Source organism: Bradysia coprophila, unplaced genomic scaffold (assembly GCF_014529535.1).
Source record: "Bradysia coprophila strain Holo2 unplaced genomic scaffold, BU_Bcop_v1 contig_232, whole genome shotgun sequence".
Taxonomy (NCBI): domain Eukaryota; kingdom Metazoa; phylum Arthropoda; class Insecta; order Diptera; family Sciaridae; genus Bradysia; species Bradysia coprophila.
Genome location: NW_023503493.1, coordinates 11,717,449 through 11,737,144, shown reverse-complemented (window position 1 = coordinate 11,737,144; position 19,696 = coordinate 11,717,449). Strand labels below are relative to the sequence as shown.

General features: G+C 35.9%; 1 protein-coding gene and 1 long non-coding RNA gene across 2 annotated transcripts; one reads left to right on the top strand and one right to left on the bottom strand.

The window, feature by feature from the left end:
• Positions 1 to 1,276: 1,276 nt before the first annotated feature.
• Positions 1,277 to 3,115, bottom strand: LOC119077213. Its single transcript, XM_037184394.1, has 3 exons — positions 3,002 to 3,115; positions 2,484 to 2,727; positions 1,277 to 2,427 (listed from the first exon to the last, which is right to left on the bottom strand). Exons 1-3 carry the CDS (start codon positions 3,113 to 3,115, stop codon positions 1,310 to 1,312), a joined length of 1,476 nt encoding a protein of 491 aa, XP_037040289.1. The 3' UTR covers positions 1,277 to 1,309.
• A 5,984-nt stretch (positions 3,116 to 9,099) lies between these two features.
• On the top strand, positions 9,100 to 19,479 carry LOC119076645. The gene is made up of 3 exons (XR_005087675.1): positions 9,100 to 9,111; positions 10,077 to 10,084; positions 19,356 to 19,479. It is a non-coding gene; the product is annotated as an uncharacterized LOC119076645 (long non-coding RNA).
• Positions 19,480 to 19,696: the final 217 nt, after the last annotated feature.

Sequence of the window (19,696 nt, the reverse complement as noted above, 5' to 3'; positions counted from 1 at the left end):
ACAAAAAAGTCAAAATAACCTCCGTACGAAAATAAATATTTCTTTAAAAATTTCTTTATGCTCAGAAAAAAAAATGAAAAGAAAAATAAAACAACAGCTTTACACATAACACGATATATCCATTCAAATCACTCTCTTTTAACAGTAGCCGACCTTACAATAAATAACGATTAAAACAGTTCAAATTATGTTAAAGCCCCCTTTGAGTTCGAGAGTCGCATAACAAAATAATAAAAAAAAGATCCAGCCTATACACCTAAACCACTTTGTTTTCTATATCCATCTTTGACAAGTGATAGATCTTTGAAAAGATAACATTCGGATGTCAAATCTCAAAGTATGTTTCATTTACATTTCTCTTTTATAGAATAAATTATGAAATTTTTTCATTCTCCTTCTTTCCCTCTCATCTATAAGTTACTTTTATTATACCGAAACGCTTTGAAATTCAAGAATCGAATCAATAGCCTGAAGAAACAATTTTTGTTTATTGATTATTATGCATCGATGTTCGTTTTATACAATTTTTTTTTCTTCTGTGGACGATAGTGTTGAATAAAATGTGTGTCTTCTAATCGATTCAACCCGTCAGATGACCGTGTTGTATATATTATTATCTTCGTTCTGTCCGTAGCTTCAGTAATGCGGAAGCAAATGTTCTATCGTAAATATTTGAAAAAGTAACCGGGCCATATTTGTATGACCCAATCTACTACTTCGATCAGAGATGTAAATTTCTGTTATGTTGCATAATGTTCCTTTTGGTCATTATTTAGGGCAATATATACTGAGTCGTTATTATTAATTGTTATTTTAATCAGATACTAACTCCACCTGTCGACATCAGCCCATCAGTAGCCCAAACGCTTTCGGTCATTGAAGTAGTCCTGCTTTAACTAAGGAAAAAAAAATCCTGAACCACAGTCCGAGGTGGAGAGCCAACCGGAGGACGACACAAGGTAAATTGGAATGTATTTTCAAGATTTTTAGGGACACCTAGCAGGTGACTCTATTTCGTACACTATTCGTACGGGTCCCATCCAATGATGATTGTTTTATGTGCAATTTCTGACATGTACTTTATGTAAAAAATTCAATTTTCGGAATAGAGCTACGCTGGCAATGGGATCATGATGTAATAGATTTTTGGACGCACTAGGTACACGGGTTCGTACAAGGCGTAACGTCGTAGCGTCTGCTATGTTATACACTCGCTTTATTGAAGAAATCGCAAGCGGAATATCATATAACTAATAAAATTTTTTTTTACTTCGCCTTTTATTGTGTCTGTTTGACAAAATTTTTATTTTCATTTGAAACAATCCTGAAACTCTTTTTTAATACTCCACGGATCCGAAATAAGCTTACCAGCCTGAATTGATGAAACGCACATCCGGGCTTTAGATGAACACTCGTCTACAGACTCAAATGAATGTGAGAGGTCTACGAAGCTGGCCTGATCGAATGTGGTGCTCGATAGTTTGATCGTACCTGGTTTTGGTGTTGATACACCGCCTTCGCATTTGAAGTCATACAAAACGGGTACACTGTTCTGTTCAATTTTGTACCGTTTCATCGTCCCGATGAGCAAACACGCCCCGGGACCTTGATAATTTACCGTTGTGCCAACTGTCGATGTACTGCCGGTCGATGAAGAGTTTGACCTTGTTTGGGACCATGATCTCGATCCTCCGAAACTTTGAGACAATTCCCGTGAAATTTCTGTCTTTGCGAAAATATCTATACCGAATGAGAAGCCAACTGACACTGTTGTCGACCAGTTAAGTTCGCCTCCTTCCGAAGTTTCTACACCAGTTGTTTCTTCTTCTGTAGCTGCCTGACTAATGTGAAGGCTTTGTGTTTCCATGGAACAAGTGGATCCGGTAACAAATCCTATCACCGCATAGCCATCACTACTGGCGATAATACTTTGATCGGTCACTTTAATATTCGATACTTTGCAGTTCATTGATACCGGCATGTTTCCATATTTAATTTGGATCATGTCAACCTCGACTGCATGTCGAATTCTGATTTGCACCGGGCGCCGTTGATTTGTTGTGTAACTTGAATCATCGAATGCGTAGCCTCCATTTCCTCCATGCGCATCACGTTTGGGACCACTACCAGTTTCTTCCACTCTCCGACACCGAATTCCCAATGCATCCACTCGTTCGCCACTTCTTCCGTGTATCGAACTAATGTACGAACCAGGAGGGCATTTTTCTTCACCAGCAGAGCCGCCATTTCCACCAAAAGGTCCCAACTCAGTAACCCCAATAGCTGAAGTGCATATGAATGTGATGGAATCTAGTCGAGAGCCGGAGCGGTACTTTATTCCAGTTATTACACCTTCTGCCGGACAAAAAACGGTAGTCAAATGTCCGCCAGTTCCTCCATGTGCGGGAGCCCATTCATCCTTATAATCTGTTGTAAATAATGTGATAAAATGTAACGTGTAGCGACAACAAATTAATACTTACTTGTACATCCAGGACATAATTTTCCGGATATTTGAGTGTTTCCGTACGTTACTAGAGATGTGCGGGCCGACCTATTTTCAAAACCCGACCCAGCCCGGCCCAGACTAATTTTTAATGCCCGAGCCCGACCCGACCCGAGAATTTTGTAGTGAAACCCGGCCCGGCCCGACTCGGCCCGTATATTTTTTATTGAGCGAAAAAACCTAAAATTGGCGCGCCTAACAAGTGGAAATCGTTCGGTTAGCTATCGTTATAATAATGTAGTCTCACAAATCTATCGAACACTTGAAAGGAAGCTTACTCTCGGACTGTACTACAAATTTTCTTTAATTTTTTCTTCAAGTTTTCACATTTTTTAAAAGACGAACAAAGTCGGGCCGGCCCGAATCTTTGTTTTTGAAACCCGAACCCGCCCGAGCCCGACTAATTTTTGAAACCCGGACCCAAGCCCGGTCGGGCCGGGCTGGGCCGGGTCGGGTAGGTGAATTTCGGGCGGCCCGCACATCTCTATACGTTACCTGTATCGCATCCACTTCACCAGCTGATCGCACCTTTATAGACAAAATTCTATAGCCATCCGACAGGGCAACATCGTCAAAACTGGAACCGCCATTTCCGCCAAACACACCCATCTCTTTACCTTTGCTCTTCATATCACTTTGTGGTCGGCAGCGAATGCCAAGGCGATCAACTCGAACCGCACTTCTTCCATAAAAAGAACTTATGTACTCTCCAAGTGGGCAGTGTAGACTTCCTGTATATCCGCCGTTACCACCATAGGGGCCGAATGTGGTTTTCCCTAGTGACGAAGTGCAGATGAATTCAATTTGATCTACCCGTTCTCCCGCTCTGTAGTTGACTCCAGTGATAGCCCCTCCAAAAGGACATTCAATTACACTCTCATAGCCTCCATTTCCCCCATGTTTGGGTCCTACCTCGACATCTATCGAATTTTTTGGTTTTATAATCTGCCATTTTTGACTTTCTCTCTAAAGGCTTACTTACAATTTTCAGCAGACGTTACTGATTGAACTAGAACCAAAGCGAATGTAGCGAAGATAATCATTTTTGTCAGTGTTTTGCTACGGAAGTATGCTTATAAAGAAAAGCAGAGCAAGGTGCGGGAATCCACTATACCTGACGAATAAATGAGAAATTAAATACGATTTCAGAATTTGATCAGACATCATCATATGACAAAATTTAAAAAAACGAACCACTACGAAGCGAAAATGAAACTATTTATATATCTGGAACCACTTTATAGTTCTACATTATTCCCTTGACTGAAAGTCAGGGTCTTATGAAAGAAAATACCCTTAAATGTCCGTAACGCTAAGTTCACTTTGATATTTTGAAAATGTTCTACATTGGCAAAAAACGTTAAATACAGAAAACGTCCGTACACTTGTGGACTCGATAACTCGAGTAATTCTTTATCGATTTGCAAAATTTTGGTTTTAATCGACGGAGAATGAAAATCATGAGGTTAAGTTCGTAGATGGACAATATTGGGGTTATGAGATGGGAGTAATTCTCAAGAGAATTTTATTCCTTGTTACCGCGATAACTTCACTAATTCTTATCAGATTTTCCAATTGTTTGTGTTATTCGACGTAGATTGAAATTCTTGAGGTTGAGTTTGCAGATGGATAATGTTAAAACAACAAGATGGGAGAAATTCTACACAGACGCTTTTTCTTGTGGACTCGATAACTCGAGTAATTCTTTATCGATTTTCAAAATTTTGGTTTTAATCGACGGAGAATGAAAATTATGAGGTTAAGTTCGTAGATGGGCAATATTGAAGTAATGAGATGGGAGTAATTCTCAAGAGAATTTTATTCCTTGTTACCGCGATAACTTCCCTAATTCTTATCCGATTTTCAAAGATTTTGTCTTAATCGACGTAGATTGAAACTCTTGAGGCTGAGTTTGCAGATGGATAATGTTCGAACAACGAGATGGGAGAAATTCTACACAGACGCTTTCTCTTGTTACCGCGCGATTACTTGAGTAATTTTTACCCGATTTTCAATTTTTTTGTTTTAATTGACAGAGTTATATTGGAGTAGTGAGTTTGGAGTAATTGTAAACATAACTTGTTATACGACGACATTTTTGCAACGGATTTCCAGAAAAATTTCTTATTTGACGAGTTGTGAAATTCTGGATTTCTGGTCTAACAATTAAGAAGTACTTCCCAAAAGAGTTTTTGCTTGCTTGCTTGAGAAACCGATAGCTCGAGTAATTCTCAGAGGCTTCAAAAATCAATTTCGACCAGTAGCGTAATTCATGTGGTTAAACTCGAACATTGGAATTTAATTGGACTAGTAATCTGGGATATACGACAATTTTTGCGTGAAATCCGTATTCTTAAAAAGAATTTTTTTAGAGGTAGGCAAGAAATACGCCACCTTTTCAGCGCCTTTAGTAGACTATATAGGAGACTCATATCAGGAGTTAAACGTACTTCGCTAGACCTTCCACTCATTGCGCTTTTTAGGAGACAATATTCAATCGTTGTAAGTATTGTTTGTTTGTATTCTTCTCAGTTGTATAACATACTCAAAAATGCCTCTCCTGATCACATCGTGTTATAATTTCCTATTTTCCATGCTTAGGCTTATGAATATTTGAACGAGTGTGAACTTTGCGGCCAGAGCGAAGCGAGGGCCGTAATTCACACGAGTTTAATTTATTCAAGAGGTAGGCAAGAAATATGCCATTTTAAAAGCGTTGTGATGATGTAGCAAAGAGACTAAGAGGCTTTTTCATCTGACTATAATTTTGTGTTTTTCAAAACAACAGATTTTTTAAAAATGGTAAGACAACTGGGACTGGAATTATTGAAAGTATTGATAGTCAGTCAAGGGAAATGACCCACCCAAGTGGTGGGGCCTAGTGATACCGGTGAAAATGGTCAGTATTAATAACTTGAGTGTATATTAAAAAATCAAAATAAAACAAACCAGATAATACAACCTACAATAGTTATTTATGTAACAAGTTGCGAAAGGGTTTTTTTTTAAAGAAAACTCTAATTAGGCATTAGTTGTGTTGTGGCGGTTTATATAACGAATTATTGTAGATTTGGTTCGAAATGCTCAAAATGCGACAAAATGCTCTCTCTTACTCTTACATCTGTCAAACGGGCGCCATAATTTTTGCGAGGATTTTCTGCATTTTAAATGAAACGACTGATATAAAAGGGTATGTTTAAAGTCTTACCAACGGAAGATCCGCCAATTATTCAATGTTAACGGTGATACAAATTTAGGTTGCCTTCTATTGTCATAAATCGAATGCAGAATTTAAAAAAAAATCACTCATTCACTCAATGAAAAACGATTCGTTAAGTTTCGCTTATAGGTTGAAATTAAACAATTGATCTGCTACACTTTCTGCGTATACTAAATATCTAAATATGATTAGTCTCAAATCGAATTCACTTATTTATACCCAAGTCCCCAAGCTCTTTACCCAGTAATGGGATTACTAAATTTATCAGTAGATGAATATCTAATGGGACAATTCAATCTTTTCGTATTGAAGTACTTTACACATTAAGTCATAAACGTTCGAATCAATACACTTAGTTAACAATAATGAGGGGAATGTGTGACGGTTGTTAATTGATAAAACATCGATAGCTCTTTTCCGCATTTTTTACCATTGTATTGATGTGTTAGCGACCACATTGATATGGATCGATATGGATGTGGTATCGACACATAGTAGTTATTTTAATCCTTTACGTAATTTATCCGGGGGTAAATTAGGTAGATTAGGTGACACTACTTTCTATGTTGACAAAATTTTAATCAGTCAAAAACACTCAAAAGAGTAAAAGTGACGCAAGTCCCTCCTTTTATTGTCCACTCTTTCAGGTCCTCTATTTTCCTCATTTTAACAATTTTCGTAACCGTCCTCCGCAAGATTTTGTTGGTACATTTTTGTTTTTCTAGAATTTTTTCGGTCAAATTTTTGCTTATACAATTTTTGTGTTTGGCAGAATTATTTGACTTCTATTTAATGAAACTTGAGAAGTTACAGATTCTGAAGTTACAGATTTCACATGTTCGTTCAGTGTGACAATTTTTGAAAAGTTACTAAATGCTGCGGAACAATGAATATGATTGTCAAGACTGATTTTTCGTCCTCTATCAGAATCTGGACACGGTGGGGCTGAACGAACTTTAAATAAACATGTCGACTTCCATCTCGGTTCTTTTCATAGCTGAGATAGGGGAGGCGTGTACTATCCAACGGCACATGTTGCAGGCGCAACCGCTGAGCCGTTTCTGAGAACTAGGAATATCGTCGCCTGGCTCCGCGGAAGTTGCTGGACCAGTATTTGAAACTGGAATCGGTAGGGGGATCAGTATTTGAAACTGGAATCGGTAGGGGGACAAATTCTAAGAACAACCATGTAAAAATTATTGCTCTCGGTCTTTTGATTTCAGCTCTTTTCGCATTGTCTTAAAATGTCAAACATACATATCGTAAAATACGGAAACCAACTTGCCTACAAATTTCCTATTATACACAATTCATGGGAAAGTTGGTATACCCGTATTTTTGTGAGACATTGAGGGCTTGTAGTTCTTCCAGTGTTTAAAATTACTAAAAAAAACTAACATTTACCACAAAATTATTCATTTATTTAAGTTCACAGAGCAGACACACTTTGATTAAGGGGTTTCCATAGTAGCCGGAGTCTTTGTTTCTGTATCCGGTGGGAAATAATACTCTAAAATAGTTGTAAGTATTTCCACGTCAACTGCACATGAAGTTGCAACCGCATTCAGCATTACCACTGCAGAATCTTTCATATTGGCCAATTTGGTTTTTCTTTCGTTTTCCGTTATTTTGTCGGTCATCATAATGAATCCAATTTTGAAAATATCGTCCCATGCGCCCGCTTTATCGAATTCGATCAGGACACATTCACTACCGTTGGGTACAGCTTTTTCCACTTTATATTCGACGATATTTCTCAATGCACCTTGGCCGAACTGAATGGTAAATGGGCACTGAGATGGTTTTTCACTGCTTCCGAGATCAAATTCCAATTTTCCCTTTTCTTTTAAGTAGTGGCCCATACATTCAGCAAAGGCTTTAAGTTCATTGGTAATATCTGCTGACACATTTGAAGTAAAAATTGTGATGTAAATTGCAACACTGCACAAAACAAACGAGAGAAGTAACTTCATTCTGATTTCAATTGACTTAAGTTTTTGCCTCAACTGTTACTCGAAAACTAACTGGCAATCGATTAAAAATACAAACTTCATTCATAAAATTTGCCATGGACCTTGAAACTTCTTAATTACACAGCAGTATTTCATCAACAAACTGATAATGCAACGGAAGTAGTGTGACGCAAGAAACTTACATTTAGTACAGCTCCGCTCCTTAGTATGACAAAACCGTTTTCTCGTGCACTTTAACTAAAGTTTCTTAATTTTGTAAAGGCCAAACTCCATTGATGTACAAATGATTAGAAGAGTGTTGAAGAGTAAGTATATTCGAAGGCAGCAAATTCATTATGATTCATAAACTTTCAATGATGATGACAGACGATAGATCAAATGACTTGCTTCACACTATCCCCTTACGAGCTGGTCGTCGCTTTTACTACGAACGTGGATAAGATCATGCAAAAAATGTATGTCAAGCGGAAATTAGCTGCCACACGTTAGCGATAAGCAATAGTTGATTTTGCGGTTCTGTTGAAGACTTTTTGATTAACAGCAAATGTTATCTCAAAATTGCACTTTCAATTGATGATAACGATTGGTTTTCGCGTCAGTGTTAGTTTCAACACCAAAATAGACTCAAGTTACGTCACCCGCTTGGGTAAAATACAATAAGAATGTGTTGTAGTGCAGTAAATAACGGAATTTTCAGTACAAACGTTGACGAGGATCAACTACACCCAAAAACACATCTAATTGTACAATCGCTAAACCGAACTGGTGTGCATACGTTATTTTGCACCAGCTGGTCACATACAATTCCAAATGGGCCCAGCTGTTGCAAAATAGCGTATGCACACCAGTTTGATTTAGCGATTGTATTGAAACATGCAGAGGCAGAAGAATTAAATCTGTATGTTGTACGACTGCACAAGCGCGGGAGCAATTTCACCAAGCAATATACGTGAAGAAGCCTTTTATTACAGCAAAATTTGAGTTTAAACAAATGAAGTAAAAGACTTCACTTCAATTTGTTGAAGAAGAAACAAATTAGAACAAACCAAGTAAATAGATTCGATAACTATTCGAAATTCTATAACTTCTTGCACATAATAAGCATAATATCGAACAATTCTGCGGCTGCTTGTTCGCGCTTTGTATAACAATTGTGCAGGATATTAATGTATAAGCAGCAAAAAAAAAAAAAATTACTATCAAAGGAAGGCGTTTTCCGTATACATTGTTTTCTTAATGGCCTTGTGGTTAGTGCCAGTAAACAATTATGTATTTTAAATTGCCAGCATTTGTGTAAATTATGAAACGGAACGCGATGATCTTTTACCGAAAAATTGCAAACAACGGTATTTTATGGGTGTTTAATGTATTGCCGTTTTGACCGTGCCGCATATTATAAAAAAAAAGATTTTGTGAAATGCTCCGAAGGTATGTATTTATGGAACATTTTATTGATCTCAAGAGTTCAATAAAAACGGACTCAATTTAAATCACTGTGCGCTCAATCAAATTAGCCGTAGGGGGATCGTTTAGCTGGAATACTTTCTTTCGTATATTTTATTCACAGCAATTGTAAACACAAATGGGTTTTGGTGGATAAAGAGTGAACGATGGAATACACAATTTGAGCAATTTTTTTCTTTATTTTGTGTCACGTATATGTGGGAAGATGAAAGATTCACGAATTACATTTCATTGCGCAAAACAATTATCCTAAAGTTCTTTCTGTCCTAACTAACCAAGTGTTAAGGAATCATGTGGTATGTCTTGACGAGACGAGATGTGCCATCATGTCCTTACATTTTTATTTAATTATGAATTGGTATATGCAATACCCTCTCTAGCAACCAAACTATAAAAAATAAGGTGGTAAACATTGACAGTGTGCGCTGTCACAGAAAATTTTACACTTTTAAAAATAAATTAAATGAAGTATGAGCAGCGATGACCTTTTTTGTGTTGAAAATATTACGTCTAATGTCACCGTTTTGGTGTTCGAAAGTCAATAATTTGTGATTGTGATGTCTTTTTTTGTGTGTTGCTCCGTCAGTTTGGTGTGCAAAAATGAAAGAAAGTTTAAAATTTGTCTTTTTCGTGTGACGTCGATATTGCTTAAAAAAAAGCGCGGCACGGCAACTCCATTACAAAAAAAGTCAGTGTCAAATTTGTCAAAATAAGGTGGAGTAGAAAAAATGCGAAATTCTAACAAAAGTGATATTTGTAGTTAGAGCGAAGCGAGTGCCGAATTTCGCTCGAGTTGGAATTTCCTACTTCACAACGTTTTTCAAATGTGCGAGGGGTGATTTTGTCTTTACGAAACAAAAAACATCAATTCACCATATCATTCTTGAAAACATAAACAAAGTGATGGTTCAAGTAAGAAAAGTTCTATTTTCTCCACACGGGATAGAAATTGCTGCACTTTTCTCACTAGAAATGTCATTCGACCGATCGTGGTAACAAAACGCAAATTTCTTATAGCCTTTTGAGCTTAGAGTAATTATACCTAGAGAGGAAATTTGTACGACGAAATGTGGTCCTGAATGTAACAGTCAGAGACAGTCAGACGCGTGTGGTAATAGTAAAACTGTATAAATAAGTATAAATAGTCTTGATTGTATGTGTGGATCAGCTGAAGCAAATTCATGCGGAAATTTCACTGCCTCTGACTGTATATTCATTCGAAAACTAAATCGGTCACCTCTGAATGTGAATGGAATCGAAATTCTTTCGTAAGTAAAATGAATTGTGTTGGCGCACGTACTGAGGCCATCCGAATTAAAATGTTCATTTTTATTAATTTAAGATCTTAATTTGCGTGAACTCCCCAACACATGAACGTTCAACAACATATTCTATATACATTGTATACATCCCAACGATCATCGTTTTATTAATAAATTATCTCAATTATTGCTGTCTACAACCATTACAAATTAATAAATAATAATGTTGTGTGTGATACAAAACGAGTGAACGAAGAAAACGAGCATCAGTCAATTTTGATAATAATTTTTTTCCTTGTAAATTAATTTACTAGTAGTGTGTATAATTGCATTGCCCTCTGCCCGAGCCGTCAACATAATATAAATTCATTGAACATTAAATGTACTTATAACACACAGTTGATATATAATATCGCTACGCTGGCTGCAATGTACGCGCTACTTTTTAACCAAAGCCACAACATTTATCCGATCATCTTTTATATTTATAATACTACAAGTTGAGCATTTTTTTCCTTTACTTCATTTTGTGTAGAAAACTTACGTATTATTGTTAAACGACTACCTATTTGATACGGTTGTTACTTCCTTGGTCATATTTTACAATATAATAAGATGTTTAGTTTGATGGTTATTTTGATATTAAAGACGAAGAAGAAGCAGAAGTAAAAAAAAACGTTTGATAATCTGTTCTACTCGATTCGTTATTATTGGTATTTTAAGACGCATTCTCGCGTTTATGAGATGTAACTACATGCGCTGGCAGCATTCACGTGCGCGCAAAAAACAAAAATTTGTATGCTTAACCTCGTCGTCTTAAAAACGTTGTTGCAATAAAAATAGTTAATCAGTCGGAAGATATCGCTTAATAAGACATATAAGCAGCCGCACGTGGATCATAAACGGCCAAGAATGGTTTTGAAAGTAGTTGGGTATATAAGCAAGAGGATTTTATTAGTTTAAGAATAGACCATTTAAGTTCGAAAAAAAACTAGATGGTCTGGAGCAAGGCATTCCAATAACAGGCACAAGAACAGATTTTCTTAGGCCTCTTATTTTGTATGGAACGTCAGTAACGCAGTGGCATATATCAACATGAAAAACTGAATTTATATACAATTTTTTACTATTGCGTCGTGGAGGCCTTTTATTTCAATTCTGTTCTTGTGCCTGTTCTTGGAGTGCGTTGTCTGGAGGTATGAATTGACAGCTGACATCTGTAATCAGTTCGCTTTTGATCGCTTTAGTTCACTTTTTATTATTAGAGTCTTTTACATTTCAAATGTCTCACTATCAAATTTTTCTGAGAATTTCATTTTGTCATTGCGAATTCACAATGACATTCTTTGAAAAAAATGACATTGAGACATTTGAAATGTTAAAGCCTGTAAAAGCTAACCGATTACAACCGTCAGCTGTCAATTCATCCCTCCAGACCATCCAGTTTTTTATTTCAACTAAAAAAAAGGAAAAATTGACATTGCCTCAAAATCTGACATTGTCTCAAAATCTGACATCTGAAGACTGCATTTTGAGAATTTCAACAACTGAAGACTATATTCAACGTCTGATTTGTCTTGAACATGAAAATGCCACATTGCCTCAACATCTGAAGACTATATCCACGTTACCCCAATATCAAACAAGGCATCAGAACAGTCGGAGCGTTTGCTGCGACTTAGCCCCGTACGACCCGTAATCCTATTTCGTCCGTAACCATAATACGTCCGTAGCCATAATACGCCCGGAACCCTAATACGTCTACAACCCTCTAATGCGTCCGTTACCAAAATGCAAGTCAAGTTGGGCATGGTCAAATTTACTGAAAGTGTTCATTTTTAAAATTGCGCATAGCGCAATTACGAAAGCCCGTACGAAGTACCTCTCAAATAAAACCAACAATTTACACGATATTATTTTAGAAACCCAAAATTTTTTGCCAACTTCAATTATCTCTCAAATGAAACAAAAACTAGCAAAATCGGATGAGATTTACTCGATTTATGTGCAAAAAACACTAAGGGCCGAGTAGCGGCCTTAGTCCAAGGGCCCAAATTTGAAACTTTTTTTGCCATCATTCTATTCGGCATTCAATTATCTCTCAAATGAAACAAAATCTAGCAAAATCGGATGAGATTTACTCGATTTATGTGCAAAAAACACTTAGGGCCGAGTGGCGGCCTTAGTCCAAGGGCCCAAATTTGAAACTTTTTTCGCTACGTTATTTTCGGTATTCAATTACCTTCCATAAAAAACTAAATCTAGCAAAATCGGATGAGATTTACTCGATTTATGTGCAAAAAACACTTAGGGCCGAGTAGCGGCCTTAGTCCAAGGGCCCAAATTTGAAACTTTTTTCGCTACGTTATTTTCGGTATTCAATTACCTTCCATAAAAAACTAAATCTAGCAAAATCGGATGAGATTTACTCGATTTATGTGCAAAAAACACTTAGGGCCGAGTAGCGGCCTTAGTCCAAGGGCCCAAATTTGAAACTTTTTTTGCCATCATTCTATTCGGCATTCAATTATCTCTCAAATGAAACAAAATCTAGCAAAATCGGATGAGATTTACTCGATTTATGTGCAAAAAACACTTAGGGCCGAGTGGCGGCCTTAGTCCAAGGGCCCAAATTTGAAACTTTTTTCGCTACGTTATTTTCGGTATTCAATTACCTTCCATAAAAAACTAAATCTAGCAAAATCGGATGAGATTTACTCGATTTATGTGCAAAAAACACTTAGGGCCGAGTAACGACCTTTGAGCCCTCGTTGCATCTTACCCAAAAACAATGTTCAGCAACTTTGTTCTACTCGTCAATATCTTTCATTTGATATATCACAAGCAGCTATTGCGTGCGTATTTCGGTAGATATCGTCGAAAGACTGAAAAACACCTATAGGGCCCTAGCTCTGGAAGGGCCGACCCTACCATGCCCATTTTCGAACTTGACCTTACTTTTGTCGATACCAATCGGGGAAAAAACGAATTTTGAAAAAAGGTTGTGATTTGCTCAAACTAGAGGGGTCACAGACGGACGGACGGACGGACGGACATTTTTTTTATTGCGGATTCGTCATCTATGAACATAACCAAATGCTTTGCCCTTACTGTCTGCTTCCAATTCGACGTGTTACAAACGGCATATTAATCTTATAAGCCCCCAGTACTTCGTACGGGGCTAAAAACGGCAAAATTTTGCTGCTGTGTTTTGCTACGTTATATTAGGGGTTTCTTCGAAGTAGCGTACTGTTATGTCCAAAATTTCCATCGAATGATGGTAAAATGTTTTCATTGTAAACTTTCGAACACAAGTTCATTTGAAAGTTTTATTGCCGTCTTGGGAAGGGATCAGTGGAAACAACTGATGATGGCTAGATCACGATAGCCTCAGACCGCCACTGAGTCCCGAGGTCGAAACAGCTCTGTTTTCTTCGTTAAATTCACTCAACGTGAACCATGAGTGGGTAGGGAAGAGCAAAAGCTCTGTTTGTTGTTTTGTTTATCTCTGAATTTAGCTCCTTATTTATAGGCATTTCAGATGGGGATATTTTCAGTGATTCCAAACGTCCTGTTAAAGGACGCAACGATTGATCTGCACAGGTCCACTCCAACATTGCGATGCAAGTGATCGTGCACACATGCATAGCGTTGAAGCAGACGACATTAACTCTGAGTTAATAAGTTAAAGAGAAAAAATGTAATCAATGACTTAAATTCTACTATTGTTGTATACACTTCGATGAACTTGGTCCATTTCGTAATCTGTCAAGAAAATCCATAACGGGTAAAGGTGACGCAGGTTCGGTTAGGGCTATTCTGCGCATTAAAAACGAAATAAAACTGACAGTGAAAATTTTATTCCAACAAAATGTAGCTAAGCATTACTAAATTATGTTACTGGGTCGTGGAGGCCTCTTATTTAAAATCTGTTCTTTTGCCTGTTCTTGGAGTGCGTTGCTCTAGACCATCTATAGCCTTTTTTCGAAAGATTGCACCAGAATTTACTGGATGTTTTAAAAGTTTAGTTAACGAATTACTCAACTTGCTAGCATGATTTGTACTTCTCAGAAACGAGCTTCCGCCACGCGTTTTGCCACCACTTTCTACGTGTAATTTGCACTTCATAGCGAACTAAACTTCTAAAAACCAGCTAATATTAATAATTTTAAATAGGAATCTGAATACGCTCGGTAAATTTCACTGGAGTGTAGAATTCGTCTTTCACTAACTAGTGCTCATGTTGTTGTATATGAGTAGAAAATCGACAAAATCAAAGAAAATCATAAAAAACTATCAGTATTTTTAATTGCCTTCCAGATTTACATGATCGTTTTTATAAATAAAATATTTCTTTCAAAAAACTCAATTCTCGATATGGCGAAACAGCTGAGACAAATTTTGAAACAAAATGTGGCTGGCTTTAGCTGTACTTTAGGAATTTAAAAATTCCAAACTCTTGGTTTTGGACTTTTGCATTTCTGATATTCATCCTGCGGGCGATTAGTCTCCTAGTCTTCTATGTACTATTCGCAAGCGCTGAAAGTATTTCGTCGTTTTGACTTATTTTCATAGGCTATTCGCCCGTGCGGGGAATTAGTCACTTCGTAAAAAAAACTACGCAAAAGGCAAATTAACATTAGAAATTACGCCAGTAGTTTACCATATGGATCGTAAATAATGATTTTATGTTCACTTATTTGAATTAACTGACTGACTGACTGAAAAGATAATGCTTAATTGCATTTTCATTTTCTAAACATTCGTTAATTACTTAACCATTTTAGACGACAAAACACGCTATTGAAATTTATAAAAAAAAGAGAAGAAATAAAATTCATAAATTTAAATGCAAAAAGCCGGAGAGCTAATAAATTCGAAAAATCAGTGTTATTTAAATTCACGCGACATGCAATTAAATAATTTATTTTTCTCGCAATGTGTGTAAACCGCATATTATAATGCACACAAAGCAACTGTATAAGACTATATGATACCAATAATGTTAAGAAATATTATGGCAAAATTGCCGAGAAAGATTTATTTCGCTTTATTGTTCTACATATTATATTGGATGCGGTTTATACATTTGCGTTGAAATGATGGAGACATTTATTATAATTGTATGGGATGTATGACCAATTCGAATTCGAGCTGATGAATTTTATACTTAAGTTGAGCCTGAAAGATGGTTGCTGTCGCGATCTATAGAAAGATGTGTATTCACGTTTGAGAAACTGCTCGGAAACTAGCTTAGTTGTTTATTATCGACAATGAAGATGAAATGAAAATAAGTGATGAGCTCTAACTATGTTCTCTTTTTTACGAAAAGTGACAGATTGTCCATCAAACACTAAGTTCTGACTCTTGAATTTACTTTATTTAAGATTAGTTGGAAATTAGTATATTGTGAATCGGCAACGATACCGCAAACAGTTTTACACTGTAATAGCATTCCCATTTGTTAATTTCAAATCCATTAGAAATTGAATAGAAAACGTCTCTGGTTCTGATTTTTCTGGAATTACCGTCCGACGTTATTAACCTGTTACAGACGGCTATCATCTGCTATCGACAACTACAGCAATATTAAGCGACAAGCTCAGACTAATTAGGTTTTATATAGCAAAAAGGACGTTCAAAACAAATGAAGTAAAAGATTTCTGAAATTAAAATCTTTGATGAAACGAAGTACATTAAATACATTACATTAAAACTGTTAATATGCTTGCCGTCTGTGAAGGGCAACAGCAAATGACAAAGGAAATTCAAATCCCCGAAACGTCAAATGGCGTCTCTAGATCAGTAACCATTGTAGACGTTAACCTTTGTTTTATGATCCACTAAATATTGTACGTACACTTCGATTTAGACACCTTGTGCTCACCCATTTTAGAAAGTTCTTATGCATCGGCGATGCCGACGTTGAAAATTCTTCGTACGATCAAAATTGCACACGAAAAAAAAAAGATTTGGAAAGAATTGTTTGCTAGAAATATATTTATAGATGTGACAAATATATTTATATTTCTTGTCACAATTATATTTAATTATTTGTGACAAATTATTTCAAAATATATTCGTTACAAATATATAAATATTTGTAGCAAATATGTAAATATTTGTTACAAATATATTTAATTATTTATGACGAATTATTAAAAAAAATATTTGTGGCAAATAATTAAATATATTTCGGACAAATATTTATATATTTGTAACGAATATAGTTAATTATTTGCTACAAATGTTTATCTAATATATTCGCCACAAATATTTATATATTCGATACCAATTTTTTACATTAAATTGGTATTGAATATTTCTTTTTTTTTCGTGCAGTTGATGGGGAAGAGTTTATGTACGACAGAAGAAATGTCACTTTTACGCACTAGTGAGTAAATATTTTTTTTTTAAACAAACTACTTCGGCAGGGGTGGATTACCCTATGGGAAATTCGGTACCGTGCCCATGGCGCTGGAAAAATTTGGCGCTGAGCTCAGTCACTGAATGGACAATTACTGTCTGAAGAGAAATTGTTTATAAGTTTCAAACTGAAATTTAAAAAAAAAATGCCTCCGGCGCTCGTAATCTGTTACAAACCTATAGAGAGTTTGCGAATGAACTATACACATTGTATAATCTCGTAAAGCACAGCACGCAAGTAGTTCCCAATTTTTATTTTGACAAGCGCATGAGTCCATGAATGGTCATTCCATTTCATTTATTTCAGTTTTTAAGGTAAAATCACAAAAGCAAAACTCTGGTGTGACGAAAATAATTCAAAAGAGCTACGAAAAGTCTAAAATGAAATATTTAGAACTATAGTTCTTCAGCAGCTTTCTGGCATATTTATTCTTCAGGTCAATTCAGGTTTTTCCAAAATTAGGTTTTCAGGTCAATCAAGTCAGGTCAAAATTGAATAAAACAGGTTTCAGGTCAACTCAGGTTCGGGTGGCCTGCTTCAGGTTTCAGGTTGACCTGACCTGCTTCCGAGCCTTACCGCCATATGGTTCCGAAGATATTGTCGAAAAACTGAAATACCTCAAGAGAATACGCCGAATAATGCTAATTTCCCTAAAATTTATGTCGGATTCGAAATTCATAATTTTTCACTACCTTTCAGGGAAAAAAAAGTTCAGTAGTTTCTGAGATATCGGGGATATGCCCTTCTTTATAAATATTGCCCTCGATTGTTTGAGGAAAGCGGAATACTCGAAAATAATACCAGAGCGCAATAAGAAGTGAAAAAATGAAAAAGAAAAAGCTCGAACTAAAATTTTTAACTTTTCACTCATACCAGTACCAGTGCTATATACCACAATAATCAAAACAGCATTTTCTTTTCAGATGTATCAGAATTTTTGTAGTGATATTTTACTCGCTGAGCTCGCAATTACATTTATTCCACTTCTATCTTAACACTATCATCTATTTCAATACTCTCCGTAACGTAACGTTCGTCTTGAACAAGCAGTAATGTTCGTTTATTTATATACGAATTTCGAATAGAAAAATTGGCGCTTAGATTCCGTTCTTTCAAAAAGTCTTTCATTTTCTAAATGAAACAACGATTCACTTTCAACAAATTGTTTATAACAATCATAAAAAATTTTATTAAATAAAATATTTTCATTTTTTAATTTATAAATTTGTAATAGAAAAATAAGACTATATCCGCAAGAGTGATGACAAAACTTACATATCTTACCAAGTTACAATTTTGTCTGACAAATTCATGTGATAAAATAAAGTTTCTCTGATTTCTTAGACGCTAACATTAAAATTAATTTTTACATTAAAATGGAATGTACATAAGGCAGTTTGATTGCGTTTATTTATGTCTAGAAAAAATCTCCTCTCCACATTCGCACGTTGCATTTCAGTGTCGCGTCGTAATCAATTTTAAATCACAATGAAACTTGGATTTCGACACTAGTGATATAACGACCTACAAATCGTCAACTGAAAATGATCTTTAGAAACGTCCGAAGATTTTTGCTCAAAACGGTTACGATTGACGCTATTTTCTGGCTTCTGGTTGCGAAATTCTTAATGGGACTTAGGCACAGATTTAATTTTACCGGAAACGTATACACATTTAAACTAAAGCGTTTCCGCTAAAACGTAATTTTTAATATTGTTGTTTGTTTACATGATTGGTCAATGTAAATTTTTCGTAATTTCGGTGGTTCTGACGAATATTTTAAGTCAACCGTTGATTGCACTGTTAAAAAAACACAAAAAGCACATTTCCGCACAAAATCTGAATTAAATCACATCGAAATCACCGAAATTATTACAATTTTCACAGTCGACACTAAATTTTTGTGTTGGTGATTAGACGTTTCAAAAACAATACTCATATTAAGATTAACGACTTTGACGACGATTTTCTTCGTTAAGCCATATTTGACTAAGTTCAGAGTGGATGTGATTTGGGTGTGAAATTGAGTGGGATCGATTTTCTTTTTGTAAAATCTTTTAAATGATTCAATATTTGGAGAATGCCCGATGTTTCTTATTTCTCGTGTTTCTACTGATATGTGACAAAAAATCGCGAAAAAAATCGATCCGTCCCTCCCTTATTCTTCCGTCAAAAGAGGATTATTTCTGAAGATTATTTTCATTTGACGAAAAACAGTAGACTGACTACCAGATTGTGTATGAATCAATGCTAGTCATCACTTTTGGCTAAAAATTACCGGAACAACGCAAATTCCATGTAACACAAATTCGATACAAGTGTGGAAAAGTAAGTCAAATAATTGGTGTTTCCCCCAGTGCCTATTTTCGTAAAATTGATTCTTGAAAATTAGTTTATCAAAATTCTTGAAATTCATGGAAAAACTCGATATTCGAATGTTTCAAGAAACAAAACTCTCGAAAATTTCCGAAATGATTCAAAAGTCTCGAGTTTCTGGGAAAAGAAAATCCTGAAAATAAACCCTGGCTGCCCTAGATTTTGACACTAGCGAAAACTGTTCAAATCTCACGTTATCGACATTGCTAGCTAATATCATAATCTATTGTAGTTGTGTAGCTGTTAATAGCTAAAAGAAAATTCTGACATTCCAGGCTGATGCCCCAAAATCTAGAACAATGTTCTGATGAGAGTCTCGCCTAGAGGAAATGTAGACGAAACAAAATTTTTTGAAGAGGCTGGGTAAACTTAAGAAACAGCAGACAGTAGAGAAGCGCTCTCTGGATTATTTGAAGCAGCAAATCTCAATAGCAATCCAACGGGGTAGTTCAGTCAGTATCCAAGACA

Bases quoted from the DNA above. Each gene is read 5' to 3' on its own strand.
- LOC119077213 (XM_037184394.1), bottom strand. From the start codon at position 3,115: ATGGGTGTGTTTGGCGGAAATGGCGGTTCCAGTTTTGACGATGTTGCC. The intron at 2,728-3,001 runs GTAACGTATAGA...TTATAACGATAG, and splicing joins GTGAAGTGGATGCGATACAG to CTAACCGAACGATTTCCACT. The intron at 2,428-2,483 runs GTAAGTATTAAT...TATTTACAACAG, and splicing joins ATTATGTCCTGGATGTACAA to ATTATAAGGATGAATGGGCT.